Below are 19,836 nucleotides of genomic sequence, written 5' to 3'. Positions count from 1 at the left end.
ACTTAAAGAAATGCTTAAAATTTCTGCAATTATCTTTTGTTCCTGAAAATGTAAAATTTTTTTTCCAATTTTAGGATAGCTATCTGTCGCTGTTCAATTGAAGCCATACCTGTAATTCTTTTTGATAGAAGCTATCGAGAAGTCTGATAATATTATGACAAGGTTTCAACAAAATGGGTAAAAGCAAACACGGGGATGCAAATAAAAAGTAAAAGGTAATTAATGCCACTAAAAAGTACACAGTCAAGTACGGTGTTCATAGCCAGTGCCGAGATGGCAAAACCCGCTAACAGAAACCCACTTACAGATTTTACTGCCGCGTACCAGTACCAGGACGACAACATCTTGATGTCATTTACCAGAACACCACTACTTTAACTGATACATCAAGAACGAAATTGAAAACAAATCTTCGATGGTTTCTGCAATATCGTTTCTTTGAAATCTAGAGATAAGAGTCTGAGATTAAAAAGGGGGGAAAAAAAAAGGCATGAGGTCTCCAATAAAATAAGTGCACTGCAGCCGCAATAAAACGGGTTTCTGCAATATCTTTGAACCTAGACTGCTATATTTGAATCAGAAGTAAGATAAAAGAAGTTGAAAAAGAAGGCAAACATCTAGAGATAAAGAGTCTGAGATTGGAAAGAAATAAAAAGAACAAAAAAAAAAAAAAGAAAAGAGTGTCGACCATTACAATAAGTGCACTGCAGCCGCAATAAAACTGGGTTTCTGCAATATCTTTGAACCTAGATTGCTATATTTGGACCAGAAGTAAGATAAAAGAAGTTAAAAGAGAAGAGAAACATCTAAAGATAAGAGATTAGAGTCTGAGATTAAAAAGAAAGAAGTTCACCAAGCTGAAAGAAACAAAAGGAGAAAAAATTGCTGCTGTGATACTTCATCGCATTTAATCAATCGCATTATGAAGCAGGAAATCAAGAACGCAGTAACGGTAACATGCAGATTATATAGCACAAGATCCCTTTTTTTTGCAGCATCATTATCTAGGGAAGCAAATATTAGCGATTGCATGTTGATTATATAGCACAAAATATCATTTTTTTGGCAAGTACGGAAGCAGATATTATCCACATTACCTAACCATTGATAAAGTACATCAACCATGAAACTAGTTTTTGCAACTTTGCAGACTTGCGAAATGTCTCAAAAGTAGAACATACTATAAAGTGGAGTCTGGAACATACTATACAGCAGTCATATCTCATAATCTCACATAATCACTCATGCGTTTTTGCTTCTTCCCCTGGTCTCCACAGCACGCGAGACTCCTACCTTTGCGCATCTAAGAATCCGCCCATTGCAAATGTATCCCTCCTCAAGAACTTGAACTATCATGCCCGGAGGATTCTTCAGATCAGGTATTAGATGAACGACGGAATGTTTTTCCGTGTCAAGTTGTTCACCCACCTCGGGGGTGAATTTTTCAACCCCCGCAGACTGAAGCACCTTCACATAGTATCACATACTAGTCAGATCTATTCACATAATACTATAACAACAATAATAGCCACATATATTCCAGTTCAGTATATTCCAGTCGTAAGAAAATGGATACGTACCTCCTCTAAGTGTGCTTTCTTTTCATGATCTTGTACGTCAATGTCCAAAATCACATTAGCCAACCCCTAAAAGGAACAACCCAAGAGACCAAATAAAACCACTGACTAAGGGAACAATGTTCAGTAAACCCAGTACAAATAAGCCCTAAATCTGCCATATGAATATCCCAACAGATACAAAATATAAACAAACACTCAGAGCATCTAGATTCAATAATCTAAGCCATTCAAAACAGAAATAGAGAGAAAAAAGGTGCTGGGAACTTTTAGAACTCAACATGCTACAGACAAAGTCAGGTCAGATTGTTTCTTCCTTTTTTCAACGCTATAAAGAAGTCCAAAAACTCATCAACCGAAAATTTTTTTTACCTCAATGGCATCCAGGTACATCTTCTCTTTCACCTCAGCTTCCTTCTGAAAACTTTCTAGCTTCGCTTGGAGAAAGTTGACCCTGCTGTCGGTCCAAAACCAAGACGATGAGTGTTGCTTGTCATGGGTTTGCAGCAACTCCTTCAAATTTTTGCTGGGCTGAGCAGCCTCTTTTTTGACTACCAGAATAAGCTTTCTTTCGCTCTCTCTAAGAGCATTCTTCAACTCTTTGCATCTTTGATCATGTTTTATCTCATTCTGCTCATCAGCCTTCCTCGATTCTTCTGTTTGTACGACGGCTATCACAATAGAGACCGCACTGCCAGCACAGAACCCCATCCCGTTAGGGCTGGACATCACCTCATTTCCAACCTTTTTGGCTATGCGAAAAATCTTTTGAGCCAGAGGAAGGACTTGCATCGTTTTTTGATGGGTGTGAAGAAAGTGATAGAAAGATGAAGTTTTGTCGGTAAATGACAATTCAAACGGGTTTTGAGCCCTAGGTTTTTGGTTGCTTATATGCTGGAAAGTGGGATGAACTTCCCACCGTGGGCAGAGCCACTACAATCACAACAACTTAATGCGGAACTATTGTCCAAGCCTTGTGGATCCAACTAAGTTAAGGCAACCGGCTGTAGTAAGTGACTTGTGTAGCAGAAAAATAAAAAATGTGGGGCTTTCTAAAGGACAACAATAAATGTAGATGTACATTAGACTCAATTGATAAATTAATCATCATCAATTGTTGAACCATGCAAATTAAATTAACCTGTGATCATTATTACTATCATTATTATTTATTAGTTAATTGTAATGGATTTTTTTTTTTTTTTGGTTGAAACCCATAGAGTGTTTTATAACTAAAAGTATAGGTCCCGTCTGGCGAATGAGTTTTTTGAGTGTTTGTTTAAAATTTTACTGCACCTTACTGTAAAAGTTGTAGGAAAAATTTTTGAAGTGTGTAACGTTTTGAATATTTTGAAATATATAGTTTAAAAACTTAGAAGTTGTATATAGTTTGGCAAATGAGTTTTTTTGGTGTTTGTTTAAAACTTTACTGTACCTTATGTAGAAGTTGTACGAAAAATTTTTGAAGTGTATAAATTTTTGGATATTTTGAAATATATAGTTTAAAAACTTAGAAGTTTTTTGAGGTTACTATAGCAAAATTTTTTTAAAAACTTGTAGCAGGCAAACTTGGCCAAAAACTTGTTTGTCAAACAGGCCCATAGATATAGGCCCCGTTTGGTAAGTGAGTTTTTTGGGTGTTTGTCTAAAACTTTACTGTAACTTATTGTAGAACTTTTTAAAAAAATTTTTGAAGTGTGTTTTTTTTGAATATTTTAAAATGTATGGTTTAAAAAATTTGAGAAGTTTTTTGATATTATTTGTAGATAAAGTTATTAAAAAACTTGTAGCAGACAAACTTAGCAAAAAACTCAAGTGCCAAACAGGGCCATAGGTTTGTATGTTTTTTCCTACTCCTTTTTCTAAATTTCTTTCCACTATTTTAATTTCTTCTAGTATTTTTTAACTTTTTATTTTAAATTACAAATATCAATTACATTGATGAGTAAATATTGATTCCCTATTAAAATAATGGTCAATCACAAAATGAGCCTATGATATCCATCAACTCATTATGATTAAGTATTAGCCTTAATCAAACGATAAGTATCACTATGAATAATTTCGAAACTCATTCCTTGAGGAACCAACTTACAAATGCCTTGTAATTGCATGAAACAAATTGACTTATGCTGGCACAATTTGTTCAGATAAATTTTTTTGTGAAAATTCATGAAATATGTGATGCAATCCCCAAACCATGATCAATTGTAAGTAAAGCAAAAGAAAAGTTAACGAATGATTGGTACTTAATATTATTAGTGCATAAGACATGTTCTAGGTACGTGCAAGTAATCAAAATTAGTTTTTGTAAAGGATATATTTGATATGGTGATTAGTTATTTGATAATTAATTTCAATTGGTTAATTACTAACATAATTTAAGTTCATAGTTGTCATTAGATTTCAAATTTAAAAATTGTATAGTTGTCATTCACCCAAAACTGATAATACATACACTGTCAGTATATAGAATATTAGTCCTTAAGGAATCCGTTAACTTTCTTTTACTTTTTCGTCCCTCTCTTTCTTTCTCCTTATTTCGAAAATTCAAGCAAACTTTTTAATTGTTGCCTAACCGATTCTCATTTTAATACCTAAATCTTTTTTTAAATCTAGTAATATTTCATTAGCTGACACTTGTCACAATCATCATTTGTATCATGATACAAATTTTCTTTGGTTATTTTCTTTTTCTTTTTATTCGGATAAAAATTTATTTACTAATGTAATAGGTTTTAATTTTTATTACAATGAAACATGTTTAAACAATATGGGGACTTCAACTCCTACATGCGCATATCCAAAAATTTAATTTTCATCCAATTTCTAATCACATTTTTGTTCATAATACTAACATTTACCGCTTTCGTTAATTGCCATATAATGTAATCACATCTAAATTTCTAATTCTTCCATTTATCTTTACACTCCACTTAATTAACTTATCTTTCTACAATACTTATGAGTCATTTTTTTTCTCCAATTGTTGGGCCATTTTATGATGACCAAATTTGTAAAAGGCTTTCTGTAATATCAAAAGTTTTTTTTTTTAACCCAACACATGAATTGCATTCTTATTGTTTGGTCCACAAGTAACTGGCCTTTCCTGTTCATATATAGCACAGCTTTAGGCTGTCTCCCTCTACCCGGCCCTACTAAGCACTATTGGCCTTCTTATATTGGTTCTGCCCACAGTGAGCAGAACTGTTCACTTTCCACCGTAGCCAAAACCTAGGTTTTTTCCTGATAGGTAAAAGAATCGGGAAGCCCCTAAACTATTGTCATTGTCTACTTGTGGCCCCTCATCTAAATTTTATTTATGATTGGCCCTTATTTTTTATTGTTGCTACAAAAACTTAAAAGAGCTCACAACCCATTTGGATTGTTATTTTTAAGAATTTTTATAAAAATATGTATTATAGTGATTTGATGTATGTTAGATAAAAAGATGATTGAAAAATATGTTTACGAAAAATTTAAAAATTTTTCTACAGAAAATTACAATTCAAATACTAAATTGTTAAACTTATATTCATTACGTGAATAAATTGCAAGTTAGTTAGTTTCACAAGTTTTTTTACATTTTGATTGTTGAAAAAGATGAATTGGGAAAAATTGAAAATTTTTTCTTTAGATGTTTGAGATTAAAAACTCGATAGGTGTAAACATAAAGTAATAAACTCTTGGATACTTCCTATGCATCGGTGGATGCCATGCCAAAAAAATCTTAAAGGGAATTTGACTAAAGATAATTGTTAATGGCATTCCATCTTTATATATATATATATATATATATATATATATAGCAACAATGAACTCGATCCTTGATATGAAAAATAAATTAGCAAAGATGCCATTATACAAAAGTTAAGGGTCATCAATATTTTCCATCATTAAGTTCTAAATTTACTATCCAAACTTCTAAAGTAAAAGATACCATCTTAGTACATATTTTGCCAATAATATGTAGTATTACATTCTTATTTAAATGTTAAAACCAAGTATTCGTGTGAAGAGTAACTTTTATGTTTCCATTAATGATAAGTATAGATGAAACGTGAATAGAATATACTTACCGTAGTACAATTATTCATAAACCTAAAGGATACTTGGAATGCCGCATCAATACAAAATTGAATATATTAGGGTAAAAATCTCAGCGGCCACTAAATTATTGGTCGGATCATGTTTTGGTCATCAAATTATTTTTCATTAGTAATTGGCCACTAAATAATTTAATCAATAAACTCGTGACCATTTAGTTGATAATTGCTCTTAATCTGTGAAATTAACAGTACACGTGGCAAAACATTGAGGTAATTTTGTCTAGCAACTACCACATCCTATTTCACAGATTAAGAGCAATTATCGACCAAATGATCATGAATTTATTGATCATGTTGTTTTGTGACTAATTACTGACGAAAAATAATTTTATGATCAAAACATGATCCGACTAATAGTTTAGTGGCAAGTGAAGTTTTACCCTAATATATTCAATTTTGTATTCTCACAAATAAAACACTTGTAGCTTTATCCAATTTCAAAATCAATGCGCATACAAAGGCCATATAATAAAAGTGCTTGGTATTTGTTACATGCTAGACCGTACCCTACCTGAACTTTTCTTTGGCATTAACCTAGCCCAATATTGTACGTAGTAACTACGTTCTTGGTTTTCTTAAAAATTGGCAGACTACAGAGCCCATCCACAGCCACCTATACATACGATAAAAGCCAATTATCCACAATTCATTGTCCCACTACCTGGCATAAGTAACACTGTAGGATTATAGACCAAGTCTTATATTATTATTTAATGTGTTTGTTTAGAAAACTACTTTATTCTTCGGTTGTGGTTTGGGTTTTGGTAGTTTAAATCCCTGTAAGATTTTGTTATTTGTTGGTCTATATAGAAACGACATATCTGATACAGGATTGTGGATATTATTAGATTGCAGAATTTCTAAATTCTGAAACATCAACTATGAGCACTAAGCCAAAACCTCCTTAATACTTAGCTAACCAATCTAATCCGTGTTAGATTTTCATTTGAGACCAAGTATTTGTTTCAAGAGTAAAATTTATGCTTCCTAAAATATATAGTAATTTTGGAAGAAAATGTGAATAAATTTACTTATCGTTGTGTATCCGTAAACCTAATAGGCTGCTCACAATGAGTATCAATTATATTTAAGTGTTTATCAAAATTTGTGTGAATTGATGCTTCCTTTATCATATTCCAATGAAAATAATAAATATCTAGCTTTAATCTAGTTTTAAAACATAATGGAGATACAAATGAGCCTTATTCTAACTAATTTTGGGCAATTTTAATCTTAATTTCTTAGTTTTTTTTTGTCAGTCATCAAAATATGTTAGCTATTAAATTATCTAGTTAGCTATCTAGTATGTTTGGCCATTTGGGGAACACGTGATTTTCAGTATAATATGCTATTTCGTGCTAAACCGATCCGTCCGTTTGTTTGCCCATCTCTCTAACTTTTCCTTGGCTTTAACGTGACTCATCCTAATTATGGTACACTCCTTTTTTTTTTTTGGGTGTCTTTTCTTAATTATGGTACACTCCTCCATGCCCAGATTTTTTTTTTCCCAATTATTTTCTTAACTTGGAGTGTGAGGGGTTCATAAGGAGGAATCGGGAGAAAGGAACAGAAGTGGGGAGGGTCAAAATTAAATCACGTTTTAAGGATAAATATGGGCATGGAGGGCCAAGAATTGACCACTAATCAGATTCAAATTTATATGACAGCATTGTTAATGAAACGTGAATCATTAATACTAATGGTGCTCCATCTCTTAAGTATTTTGAGCCAAAGCACATGAAAAAAAAATAGTGTGTCATTTATTATTAACAAAAAAAGAGATGCCAATAACATACATTAACCTTTGTATAATTATGACTGATTTTTTCGTATGTATCTTGCTCTTTAGCTTAGTCCGTACAAGCATTGATTGATTCTGCATGAAAGAATATTTATACAGTACTCTCTCTACCCCAAGGAAACAGAAGAAATATTGTGTTTTGGTACCAAAAAACCAATTCGAAATATAAGAGAATGAAATTCGACAGAAAATAAACGAAATTGACTGAAGTATGATTAGGTGGTCTTTTATTTTTTAAGTAGTGGGGATAAATGTCATCATATGTCGGCTGTCATGTGTGTTTTTCATAGACGGAACAACCAATAAATTTCGTACTTGACTTATTTTATTTTTATAAAGCTCCACAATTTCACGCTAGTTGTCCTCAGCAAAAGCCTTTATGCCAAATGCACAAAATTTGAGCAAGTCTAAGAGCAATTCAAGAATTGAATAATGGAAAGAAATTAATTGATAATATTAGTAATTGTTCTTGAAGACTACAAGTAATAAAAAGTCTTATGAGTAGGCTTTGTATCTTGTATTCTAGTTTCACGGCAGGTTATTTGCTATAAACCATAAAGTATTAGGATTAACTTTTATATAGCGATCATTTATAAATGATTAATTTTTTATACAGTGATTATTTTTAGTTGATGAACTTTTACCGGTTGAATAAAGACTCTAAATTCAAATATAGATTTTTGTACCTCTATAAAGAGACTCCATATTTGATAAATTCAAATTATTAGACATGCTGAATTGGGCTTTGGTAAACCCCACTTGGCCCATTCAACATTTGTACTACTAGGCCTAGTTTCACGATTCGCAACAAAAATATTAAGGTCTAGACTCCGCCCATCTTGTACATGGGCTTTGGGGCCAATTCAACATTAGCAAAGTGTGCCATTCTATGGCCATGGCTCGAAGAAGAGTTAACAATTCTGTTTTAGTAGAAGGCGTTAATTTAATCTTTTTCTATCTGGACTTATCAGCTACATGGTTTAATAATACGACAGGAATTGGTGATGAGGAATATTGCTACATAGTTTAATAACAAAGTCCAGTTGTTTCTTTCTTTTTTTTCGTTGTTATAAACACGATGTGAAATAAAACAAGTGCTCCTTGAGATGCTAAGGAAAACATATCGTGTTAGGCTTGAATCTAAGTCACTTAAAAGCTAAATAGGTATAAGATCCAAAAATCCAAAAACTCATTGACCCAACACTTTCTTTTACCTTAATGGCATCCAGGTACATCTTCTCCTTCCTTTTTTTTTTCTGCAATGATAATATTCCTATAATTTAATCTATTTTATTCTACAAGGAGGGGAGCATAAAGACGCTATATAAAGGACTATTAAGTATACTAGACTAAAGAGGTGCTAAAACACTTCTTTTAAATTTTTTTCACTGCAGGTGGGTTCTACAACCCAAAGAGGGAGTTAGTCCCTTTTTTATGGCCCCTGAACCAAAATTTATTGGTTCCAGTACATCTTTTCCTTCACATCAGCTTCCTTTTGAAAACTTTCTAGCTTGGATTTGAGACTCTTTTGTCAGTCCAAAATCAAGAAGATGAGTATTGTTTGTCATGGATTTTCATCATCTCCTTCAAATTTTTGGCTGCTTCTTTTTTGACTATCAGTATAACCTTTCTTTCGCTCTCTCTGACAGTCTTCTTCACCTCTATGCATCTTTTATCATGGTTTAACTCATTCTATTATCAACATTCCTTGTTTGTTTCATTTGTATCACAGCTATTGAAACAGAACAGCATTGCTGGCACAAAACCTATCGCATTAGGACTAGACATCACACCACCTCCTTTCCAATTTTTTTAGCTATGCCAAAAACCTTTTGAGCCATGCTACCAAAATAAGGAAGAACAACTTGCATCGTTTTTTATGCGTTTGAAAAAGGTAATAAAAAGATGAAGTTTTGGTGAAAAGTTGTCTTAGATGTATGAAGGATTGTATTTAATAGGTAGAAATGGTTAGAAATGGTTTGGTCTAAGGGGGATTTTGATAGGAAACTGAGCTCTTCTGCGCAGTGATCCGTGCTAGTTCCACTAGCCTAGTTGTACAAACACAGCTTTTTCGTAAAAAAAATTGGCATTAACACAACTATTTACATTTTGTAATACAAACTGTACTCTTTTTTTTGAGTCAATCAAAGTTATTAACCTCTGAGGAACAACTCTTCTTGTTGCCCCTAATTCACGAGGAAATATTTGTTGCTACAAAAACTTAAAAGAGCTCACAACCCGTTTGGATCATTATTTTTAGGAGTTTTTGTAGAAAAATATATTATAGTAATTTGATGTATGTGAAGTAAAAAAATGATTGAAAAATGTGTTCACGAAAAACTTAAAAAGTTTTCTACAGAAAATCACAATCCAAATACTAAATTGTTAAACTTATATTAATTATGTGAATAAACTGCAAGCTAGTTAGTTTTGTAAGTTTTTTCACATTTTGATTGTTGAAAAGATGAACTTGGAAAAATTGAAAAATTTTCCTTCAGACGTTTGAGATTAAAAACTCCATAGGTGTGAACATAAAGTAATAAACTCTTGGATACTTCCTATGTAGCTGTGGATGCCATGCCAAAAAATCTTAAAGGAATTTGAGTAAAGATAATTGTTAATGGCATTCCATCTTTATATAGCAACAATGAAAAATAAATTATATAATTTTATATATAGTTTTATATAGTTTTATACTTTATATATAGTTTTACATAGTTTTATACTTTTATATATACTTTTATCTTTATATAGTTTTATATGTATAGTTTTATAACTTTATATAGTTTTATATGAGAAATAAATTAGTGAAGATGCCATTATACAAAAGTTAAGGGTCATCAATATTTTCCATCATTGAGTTCTAAATTTGCTATCCAAACTTCTAAAGTAAAAGACTTCATCTTAGTACATATTTTGACAATAATATGTATTACATTCTTATTTAAAGGTTAAAACCAAGTATTTGTGTGAAGAGTAACTTTTATGTTTCCCTTAATGATAAGTTTAGATGAAAGGTGAATAGAATCTACTTACCGTAGTACAACTATTCATCATAAACCTAAAAGGATACTTGTAATGTCGCATCAATACTGAATAACGTATTCAATTTTTGTATTCTCACAAATAAAACACTTGTACCTTTATCCAATTTCAAAATCAATGCAGATACAAAGGCTTTATCATCGGGTTTTTTGTCGGGCCGAACGAGCCGAGATCGGGCTGGCCCAACCCCATTGACAGTCCTAAGTAAATGCTCAATCGTGGGCAGTGTCTTAACTTGATCGTGGTACTACTATCTGACACAATTTACATTTATGAGTTCTTATTCTTTGATTTGTCATAAGGTAAGTTAATTATCATTTTTCAACGAAGGAATATACTCTGCATTGCAAGGGGATAAAGCAGGTTGAATGAATGTGAGATTCAAGATACAAGGAATTGCAACAACTAATGTAGCAAAAAGCCTGAAAAGGTATAAGATCTTAAGCTTCTGAAATTTACAGTGCAGTTAACCTTTAACAAGATGGAAATGTAATCTGGGAATTTAAGACATACTCAAATTGAAATGTGAAAGGGCTATGGCTATATATATATATATATATATATATATATATATATATATAAAGGGAATCCACAATGGTTGCTTGAGAGTATGTAGTAGTCAAATTGGTGTATTACCCAACCATCCCCCTATTGCCATAGCCGTAAATATAGGAATTTTGAGAATACGCCTTAATGACTAATGGTTAACGACGACTCTTATATATGGGTATGGGCGGATGGCTACATTTATTTCTGTACATAAAGATGTTTAACATTTTCGGCTGTCATGTGTGTTTTTCATAGATGGAACAACCAATAAATCTAATACTTGACTTATTTCATTCTTATAAAGCTCCAAAATTTCACGCTAGTTGTCCTCAGCAAAAGCCTTTATGCCAAATGCACAAAATTTGAACAAGTCTAAAAGCAATTCAAGAAATTGATTGCTAATATTTGTAATTGTTCTTGAAGACTATAAGCAATAAAAAGTCTTAGGAGTAGGCTTTGTGTCTTATGTTCTAGTTTCATGACAGGCTATTCGCTATAAAGTATAAAGTATGAGGATTAATATTTTACATAGTGATCATTTATAAAGTACAAGGATCAATTTTTTATACAGTGATCATTTTTAGTTGATAAACTTTTTCTCGTTAAATAAAGACTCTAAATTCGAACATAAATTTTTGTTAGCCTATAGAGAGACTCCATATTTGATAAATTCGAGTTGTTAGACTTGCTGAATCGGGCTTTGGTAAACCCCGACTTGGCATATTCAACAACTCTTAGGCCCAGTGTTGCAATCCGCACTAAAAAGATTAAGGTCTAGACTCCGCTCATCTTGGACATGGGCTTTAGGGTGTGCCATTCTATAGCCATGGCTCGAAGAAATTGAAGACAAATCTTCGATGGTTTCTGCAATATCGATTCTTTGAAATCTAGAGATAAGAGTCTGAGATTAAAAAAGGGGGAAAAAAAAGGCAAGAGGTCTCCAATAAAATAAGTGCACTGCTGCCGCAATAAAATTGGGTTTCTGCAATATCTTTGAACCTAGATTGCTATATTTGGACTAGAAGTAAGATAAAAGAAGTTGAAAAAGAAGGCAAACATCTAGAGATAAAGAGTCTGAGAGTGGAAAGAAATAAAAAGAACAAAAAAAAAGGAAAAAAGAAAGAGTGTCCATTACAATAAGTGCAATGCAGCCGCAATAAAACTGGGTTTCTTTTCTGCAGTATCTTTGAACCTAGATTGCTATATTTGGACCAGAAGTAAAATAAAAGAAGTTAAAAGAGAAGAGAAACATCTAAAGATAAGAGATAAGAGTATGAGATTAAAAAAAAAGAAGGTCACCAAGCAGAAAGAAACAAAAGGAGAAAAAATTGCTGTTGTGGTACTTCATCGCATTTAATCAATCACATTGTGAAGAAGGAAATCAAGAACGAAGTAACGATAACATGCAGATTATATAGCACAAGATCCCATTTTTTGTAGCATTATTATCTAGGAAAGCAAATATTAGGGATTGCATGTTGATTATATAGCACAAAATTTCATTTTCTTGGCAACCACGGAAGCAGATATTATCCACATTACCTAATTACCATTGATAAAGTACATCAACCATGAAATGAAACTAGTTTTTGCAACTTTGCAAACTTGCGAAATGTCTCAAAAGTAGAACGTACTATAAAGTGGAGTCTAAAACATACTACAATAGTCATATCTCATAATCTCACTCATGCGTTTTTGCTTCTTCCCCTGGTCTCCACAGCACGTGAGACTCCTACCTTTGCGCGTCTAAGAATCCGCCCATTGCAAATGTATCCCTCCTCAAAAACTTGAACTATCATGCCCGGAGGATTCTTTAGATCAAGTACAAGATGAACGACAGAATGTTTTTCCATGTCAAGTTGTTCACCCACCTCGGGGGTGAATTTTTCAACCCCTGCAAACTGAAGCACCTTCATATAGTATCACATAATAGTCAGTCTATTCACATAAAACTATAACAACAATAATAGCCACATATATTCCAGTCCAGTATATTTTGCTAGGATCCAAATGCGGAACAAACAACTATTGAGATTTCAATCACACAACAATTTAATGAGCAAACAAGCCACAAGCATGAAAGATAAACGACACACAGTATTTAACGTGATTCGGCTCCACCATTGAGCCTACGTCCATGGAGAGAAACCCATTATTTATTATGAGAGAAAAATCCTATACAAGAATACAACTTGAACCCAAGTCCAACCTTTGTATACCATCTCTCATCTCCCAAGAACCCTCTCTCATCCCATGTATAAGGTTACATGATGCCATCTTGTGTGCCCTTGTGTATATCTGTGTAGTATGCCAACCCACCTATTTATAGGGAATATTATTTGGCCAAAAATCAAATAACAATAGGAAACCAATTCTAATCCCTACATTTGTAGGAAATAACTTCTAATTCTAAACTAAATAGAATATTTCTTGGCTACTACTTCAAGTAACTAAAATCAATTAGAAAACTAGTTACTTCCACACAAAACAAGAAATCTACCTAAAAGAAATTAAGCCCATTTCTTAACATATTCCAGTCGTAAGAAAATGGATACGTACCTCCTCTAAGTGTGCTTTTCTTTTCATGATCTTGTACGTCAATGTCCAAAATCACATTAGCCAACCCTAAAATGAACAACCCGAAAGACAAAATAAAACCACTGATTAAGGGAACAATTAATGTTCAGTAAACCCAATACAAATAAGCACTAAATCTGCCATATGAATATCCCAACAAATGCAAAATATAAACAAACACTCGGAGCATCTAAATCGATTCAGTAATCTAAGTCCAATCAAAACACTATTAAAAGTGAAATAGAGAGGAAAAAAGGTACTGGGAACTTTTAGAACTCAACATGCTAAAGACAAAGTCAGATTGTTTCTTCCTTTTTTCAACGCTATAAACACGATATAAAGAAGTAACACAAGTCCTTCCTGAGATTCTTAGAAAAACACACGTGTTAGACTTGAATCTAAGTCATTCAAAAGCTGACTTAGGTATAAGATCCAAAAATCTGAAAACTCATCAACCCAACATTTTTTTTTTACCTAAATGGCATCCAGGTACATCTTCTCCTTCACCTCAGCCTCCATTTGAAAACTTTATATCTTCGCTTGGAGAAGGTTGATCCTTTTGTCGGTCCAAAATAAAAAAGATGAGTATTGTTTGTCACGGGTTTTCATCAACTCTTTCAAATTTTTTGTGAGCTGAGTAGTCTCTTTTTTGACTGCAAGTATAACCTTTCTTTTACTCTCTTGACAGTCTTCTTCATCTCTCTACATCTTTCATCATGATTTAACTCATTCTGCTTATCAACATTCCTTGCTTATTCCATTTGTGTCACAGCTATCAAAATAGAAAGGGTATTGCTAGCACAAAACCCTATCGTATTAGGACTAGAAGCCATCTCCTTTCCAAACTTTTTAGCTATCTAAACAAACTTTTGAGCCATGCCACAAAAATGAGGAAGAACTTTCATGTAACCAAAATCAGGAAGAATTGGCATCGTTTTTTATGTGTTTGAAAAAGGTTATAAAAAGATGAAATTTTGGTGAAAAGTTGCCTTGGGTTGTATTTATTTAATAGATAGAATAGGTTGGTCTAAGGGGGATTTTGTCATTTTGATAGGAAGCTGAGCTGATACGTGCTAGTGCAACAGTTGAGCTGTACAAACAACACATCTTTTCTGTACAAACTTGCTACTTAATTTGTTCACCCTAAAAAAAGATTAAAAATAAGATTTTTTTTGTGCTTTTTTATTCTGATTTTTTAAAATTAACTTTTACACAATTAGAAGCAGTTAAAAACACGATCAACATCAATTAATTTTTTTAAATATTAGATTACCATCAAGTCATACATACACATTATAATTAATTTGTAAATGATGCAATAAAAACTAGAGTAAAATTCTTAGAACCAAAAATTTCTAAATTTCATGGTTTTTAATTTTTTTTTTGTGATTTATCTCACTGGACTTTAGCATGAGGTGAAGTTTACACCTGCTCATTCTTAGAAAAACATACATGTTAGTCTTGAATCTAAGTCATTCGAAAGCTGACTTAGGTATAAGATCCAAAAATCCGAATACTCATCAACCCAACATTTTTTTTTACCTCAATGGCATCCAGATACATCTTATCCTTCACCTCAGCCTCCTTCTGAAAACTTTCTAGTTTCGCTTGGAGAAGGTTGACCCTTTTGTCGGTCTAAAACCAAGAAGATGAGTTTTATGACCCTTTGTTTGTCATAAAAATGATGAAGAACTGGCATCGTTTTTTATGTGTTTGAAAAATGTTATAAAAAGATGAAGTTTTGAAGAAAAGTTGCCTTGGGCGGTATTTATTTAATAGATAGAATAGTCTGGTCTAAGGGTGATTTTGTCATTTTGATAGAAAGTTGAGCTGATCCGTGCTAGTGCAACAGGCCAACTGTACAAATAACACAGCTTTTTTTTACAAACTTACTACGTAATTTGTTCACCCTAAAAAAAGATTAAAAATAAGATTTTTTTTGGGTGCTTTTTTATTCTGGTTTTTTAAAATTAACTTTTACACAATTAAAACCAATTAAGGAAGCGATCAACATCGATTAAATTTCTTTAAAATATTACATTACCATCAAGTCATACATACACATTACAATTAATTTGTAAATGATGCAATAAAAACTAGAGTAAAATTCTTAGAACCAAAAATTTCTAAATTTTACAGTTCTTTAAATTTTTTTTTTTTGTGATTTTTCTCACTGGACTTTAGCATGAGGTGAAGTTTACACCTGCTCATTCTTAGAAAAACACACATGTTAGTCTTTAATCTAAGTCATTCGAAAGTTGACTTAGGTATAAGATCCAAAAATCCGAATACTCATCAACCCAACATTTTTTTTTTGTCTCATTGGCATCCAGGTACATCTTCTCCTTCACATTAGCCTCCTTCTGAAAACTTTCTAGCTTCGCTTAGAGAAGGTTGACCTTTTTGTCAGTCCAAAACCAAGAAGATGAATATTGTTTGTCATGGATTTTCATCAACTCCTTCAAATTTTTGGTGGGCTGAGCAGCTTCTTTTTTTACTGCCAATATAACCTTTCTTTCACTCTCTCTGACAGTCATCTTCACCTCTCTATATCTTTCATCATGGTTTAACTCATTCTGCTTATCAGCATTTCTTGCTTGTTCCATTTGTTTCACAGCTATCAAAATCGAAAGGGTATTGCTAGCACAGAACCCTATCGCATTAGGACTAGAAACCACCTCCTTTCCGAACTTTTTAACTATCCCAACAACCTTTTGAGCCATGCCACCAAAATGAGGAAGAACTTTCATGCCACCAAAATGAGGAAGAGCTGGCATCGTTTTTTATGTGTTTGAAGAAGGTTATAAAAAGATGAAGTTTTGGTGAAAAGTTGCCTTGGGTTGTATTTATTTAATAGATAAAATCGTTTGGTCTAAAGGGGATTTTATCATTTTGATAGGAAGCTGAGCAGATCCGTGCTAGTGCAATAGCCCAGCTGTACAAACAACACAGCTTTTCTGTGCAAACTTGCTACTTATTTGTTCACCCTAAAAAAAGATTAAAAATGATTTTTTTGGGTGCTTTTTTATTTTAGTTTTTTAAAATAACTTTTATACAATTAGAAACAGTTAATGACACGATCAACATCAATTAAATTTTTTTTAAATATTAGATTACCATCAAGTCATACATACACATTACAATTAATTTGTAAATGATGCAATAAAAACGAGAGTAAAATTCTTAGAACCAAAAATTTCTAAATTTCACGGTTCTTAATTTTTTTTTGTGGTTTTTCTCACTAGACTTTAGCAAGAGATGAAGTTTACACCAGCTCATTCTGCTTATTCACAATGAACGAAGGCGGAAAAGTCGATGGATCCACTCAACCCAGAGCTCCACTGACCCATTTCAGCGTGCTGGGCCGAGAGAACTTTCCGTGGAGTCCAGTTTTCCTTCTAGAGTTGAGAGTCTTTTCTCTTCTGTTACTTAAAAAATATAACACACACCCCTAAACCCCAAAAAAAAAAAAAAGGATTAGAACCTGAAGTTGGAAAAGTAAACACTTTCGTTAAAATTCACTGGGAAATTCAATTTCAGGTAATGCTCCATTTATTTATAAGTACTTGTACATGTGTTTGAGTTTGAAAATGGCTTTCAAACTAACTACTGATTTATCATTTCTGTGCTACTACAAGATCGCCTATACAGATATTTTCTTAGTAAAATTTTGTCTCCTTAGTTCCAGATACACATTTCATATTACAGGATTAGGCTCTTTAGTTCGACCGTTCTCTGTCGATAAAATTTCTACCGAGTTTGTGTCCATATTAAATCAGCTAACTTCTACTTTATTTTAGACCATATAATATAAGTGAAGCAGAATTGAATCATGGCTGGAATTTTCATGCCTCGCGAGTTGAAAAGGTCAGCTACCAAATGGATGAGCTGACTTTAAATGGGGGCTGGACCAGGATCTCTCATGATTTAAGGATAAAAATGTTTTTCCTTTTTGGTTTTGTAATCTGTTTACCAACGGCTGGTTTGGGAGTCTAGGATAGAAAAGAAAAGATGAGATGACTTTTTTATGTTGGAAAAGTAAGGAAGACTAAAGAAAAAGGAAAGAGAGATTCTGCTTATGTACACTTATGTTTAGGAGATTTGGAAGGAAACTAGGAAAAAGGAGACCTGAAGTCTTCTCTTAAACTTTCCCACTTGATGCATATAGAGGTCTCCAGCCTATACCCAATTTTTTTACTATTCTATTATAAGTCTTAACCTCTAACTAATTCTTTCCAGCTTGCACATTCCGTTAAAAAAGAAAGCAGACATGGGAATCATCAAGGTATCTCAGTCTTTCAAGACTCAGGTTACCCCAGATCGGATGTTCAAAGCCCTGATCATGGATTCCCATAACCTTTGCCCAAAGCTCATGTTTTCATCAATCAAAAGCATTGAATATCTGCAAGGAGATGGTGAAGCTGGGAGCATCAAGCAAATGAATTTCACAGAAGGTTAGTCAAATAAGCGGTATCGTCTTAAATTTCAAGTTGGTTTGCTGCAAAATCCTACAGAAACATGTAATCATGTATTTTTCTTCTTGTTGAAAATTCTGTGATGCAGCTAGCCCCTACACATATGTGAAGCACAGAATTGATGCTCTGGATAAGGAGCATTACATGGTTAAATTCACTCTGATTGAAGGGGATGCTTTGATGGACAAATTGGATTGGATCTCTTACGAAGTTAAATTTGAACCCTACGGGTATACAGGCTGCATTTGTAAGATAACATCCGAGTACAAGACCAAAGAAAATGTGGAGATCAAAGAGGAAGAAATTGAGCTTGGTAAGGACAGAGCTATTGGGATGTATGAGGTTGTGGAAGCCTATCTTTTGGCACACCCTCGTGCCTATACTTGAATAAATTTTGCACTTAATTATTGTTGGAAATTGTTGCTCTTTGTTGCGGAGATATATACCAGATAAATCGTATAGTTATAGTTTTTTCTTCTTTGCAGAAATAAAAATTTCATTTTCTTGTACATAATTGTGTGCCGAGTTATATCCAAGAAACTTAACTTGCGTAGTCATGTTGCAGGAAGTTATAACACTAGTATAAGTTTCATCTTAGATATGTTAATTCACTTTGAGTTTCAAATATTCTTGATACCACATGATTCAAAGTTGGTTACTCAAGTGGATATGCATTCAAAGATCATTAGAGGTAACAAAGGCGAAAGAGTTGCATGCTAGAAAAACTATGATTGAATTACAGGAAGGTTGAAAAATCACACTCCGTAATTTCTGAGGACTAGCTGACATAGTTATTCTTCAAAGCAAGAGGGAGCAAATGACAGGACATAAAGATCGACTTTTGTCTCAGACTTTGAAGAAACATAGAATTAAACATAGGCATCAGGGTTTTGGAGGAGATAGGCTTCAACTGCTTTGTAGATTCCAATGGCCTTTTCTTTACCAGCCTTGATTTCCTCTTCGGTAACTGCAGCATCATCCAAGACGTAGTAGTTGCTGGTCATTTTGGAAAATGGTCCCTCCTTCTGGTGAAGCCTCGAACTTAGCTTCATACGAGATTTTCTCAAGGTTGCCTCCCAAGGCATCACCTTCAATCAAAGCGTAATTGTATATGCAGTTCTCCACATCGATCTAGTCAATTCGATGCTTTATGGATTTGAAATGAGTTCCTGGTTACATGTCATGGATCATATGTTAAAAGGTCTGCAATACCAATGCGTAAAGCATTTGCAATCTCTTGAAATTGAAAATGAGATATTAAAAAAAAAGAAAAAAAAAAACCCAAAGGGAAATCAAGTTTCATGTAGGCTAAGAATCTACCTTCAGCAAAGTTCATTTGCTTGATGGTTCCTTCCCCTCCATCACCTTCAACAATGTCAATGCTCTTAATGATCTGTGGCAGGAGTTTAGGCACAAAATTGTCTGCATCAAGAATCAAGGACTTGAATATTCATGCACGAGGGATTACAGAAGTATATTCATCAGACGCAGTGATGATCCCCATGTCCTGAAGGCTCGAGTAAAGCTACAGAGAAATCAGAAATTCTAAACTGTTTTGTTGGATGGGAAATGCCATAGGGAGAAGGCACTATTTATAAGTTCAGAGGAAGAATGCTTTGGTTGGCATCTTAACCAAATTCTAGGCAGACACATCCAAATTCTTCTCAGTTATGCCTGCCATTCTAGATAGGATAAGCTTCCAA

At 33.3% G+C, this 19,836-nt stretch overlaps 3 protein-coding genes and 1 pseudogene across 3 annotated transcripts; 1 reads left to right on the top strand and 3 right to left on the bottom strand.

Moving 5' to 3' along the window:
* Positions 1–1,242: 1,242 nt before the first annotated feature.
* LOC113764913 (protein GrpE-like) lies at positions 1,243–2,369 on the bottom strand. The gene is made up of 3 exons (XM_027308957.1): positions 1,950–2,369; positions 1,581–1,646; positions 1,243–1,467 (listed from the first exon to the last, which is right to left on the bottom strand). The coding sequence occupies exons 1-3, from the start codon at positions 2,367–2,369 to the stop codon at positions 1,243–1,245; spliced, it is 711 nt and encodes a 236-aa protein (XP_027164758.1).
* A 10,397-nt stretch (positions 2,370–12,766) lies between these two features.
* LOC113764912 (protein GrpE-like) lies at positions 12,767–16,435 on the bottom strand. Its single transcript, XM_027308956.1, has 3 exons — positions 16,058–16,435; positions 15,201–15,293; positions 12,767–12,991 (listed from the first exon to the last, which is right to left on the bottom strand). The coding sequence occupies exons 1-3, from the start codon at positions 16,433–16,435 to the stop codon at positions 12,767–12,769; spliced, it is 696 nt and encodes a 231-aa protein (XP_027164757.1).
* A 1,222-nt stretch (positions 16,436–17,657) lies between these two features.
* Positions 17,658–18,604, top strand: LOC113765578 (major allergen Pru ar 1-like). Its single transcript, XM_027309803.1, has 2 exons — positions 17,658–18,112; positions 18,222–18,604. The coding sequence occupies exons 1-2, from the start codon at positions 17,929–17,931 to the stop codon at positions 18,518–18,520; spliced, it is 483 nt and encodes a 160-aa protein (XP_027165604.1). The 5' UTR covers positions 17,658–17,928; the 3' UTR covers positions 18,521–18,604.
* Positions 18,605–18,768: 164 nt separating this feature from the next.
* On the bottom strand, positions 18,769–19,583 carry LOC113764910 (annotated as a pseudogene).
* Between the last annotated feature and the right edge of the window lie 253 nt (positions 19,584–19,836).

This window comes from Coffea eugenioides, chromosome 3, assembly GCF_003713205.1.
Source record: "Coffea eugenioides isolate CCC68of chromosome 3, Ceug_1.0, whole genome shotgun sequence".
NCBI classification, from domain to species: domain Eukaryota; kingdom Viridiplantae; phylum Streptophyta; class Magnoliopsida; order Gentianales; family Rubiaceae; genus Coffea; species Coffea eugenioides.
The sequence above is the reverse complement of the archived record's forward strand: the minus strand, read 5'-3'. Positions and strand labels throughout refer to the sequence as shown.

Bases quoted from the DNA above. Each gene is read 5' to 3' on its own strand.
- LOC113764913 (XM_027308957.1), bottom strand. From the start codon at position 2,369: ATGCAAGTCCTTCCTCTGGCTCAAAAGATTTTTCGCATAGCCAAAAAG. The intron at 1,647-1,949 runs GTAAAAAAAATT...TGTTCCTTTTAG, and splicing joins TGTACCTGGATGCCATTGAG to GGGTTGGCTAATGTGATTTT. The intron at 1,468-1,580 runs GTACGTATCCAT...TACTATGTGAAG, and splicing joins AGAAAGCACACTTAGAGGAG to GTGCTTCAGTCTGCGGGGGT.
- LOC113764912 (XM_027308956.1), bottom strand. From the start codon at position 16,435: ATGCCAGCTCTTCCTCATTTTGGTGGCATGAAAGTTCTTCCTCATTTT. The intron at 15,294-16,057 runs GTCAACCTTCTC...TCTTGGTTTTAG, and splicing joins GGTTTTGGACTGACAAAAAG to ACCGACAAAAGGGTCAACCT. The intron at 12,992-15,200 runs GTAAAAAAAAAT...TACTATATGAAG, and splicing joins TGTATCTGGATGCCATTGAG to GTGCTTCAGTTTGCAGGGGT.
- LOC113765578 (XM_027309803.1), top strand. From the start codon at position 17,929: ATGGGAATCATCAAGGTATCTCAGTCTTTCAAGACTCAGGTTACCCCA. The intron at 18,113-18,221 runs GTTAGTCAAATA...TCTGTGATGCAG, and splicing joins GCAAATGAATTTCACAGAAG to CTAGCCCCTACACATATGTG.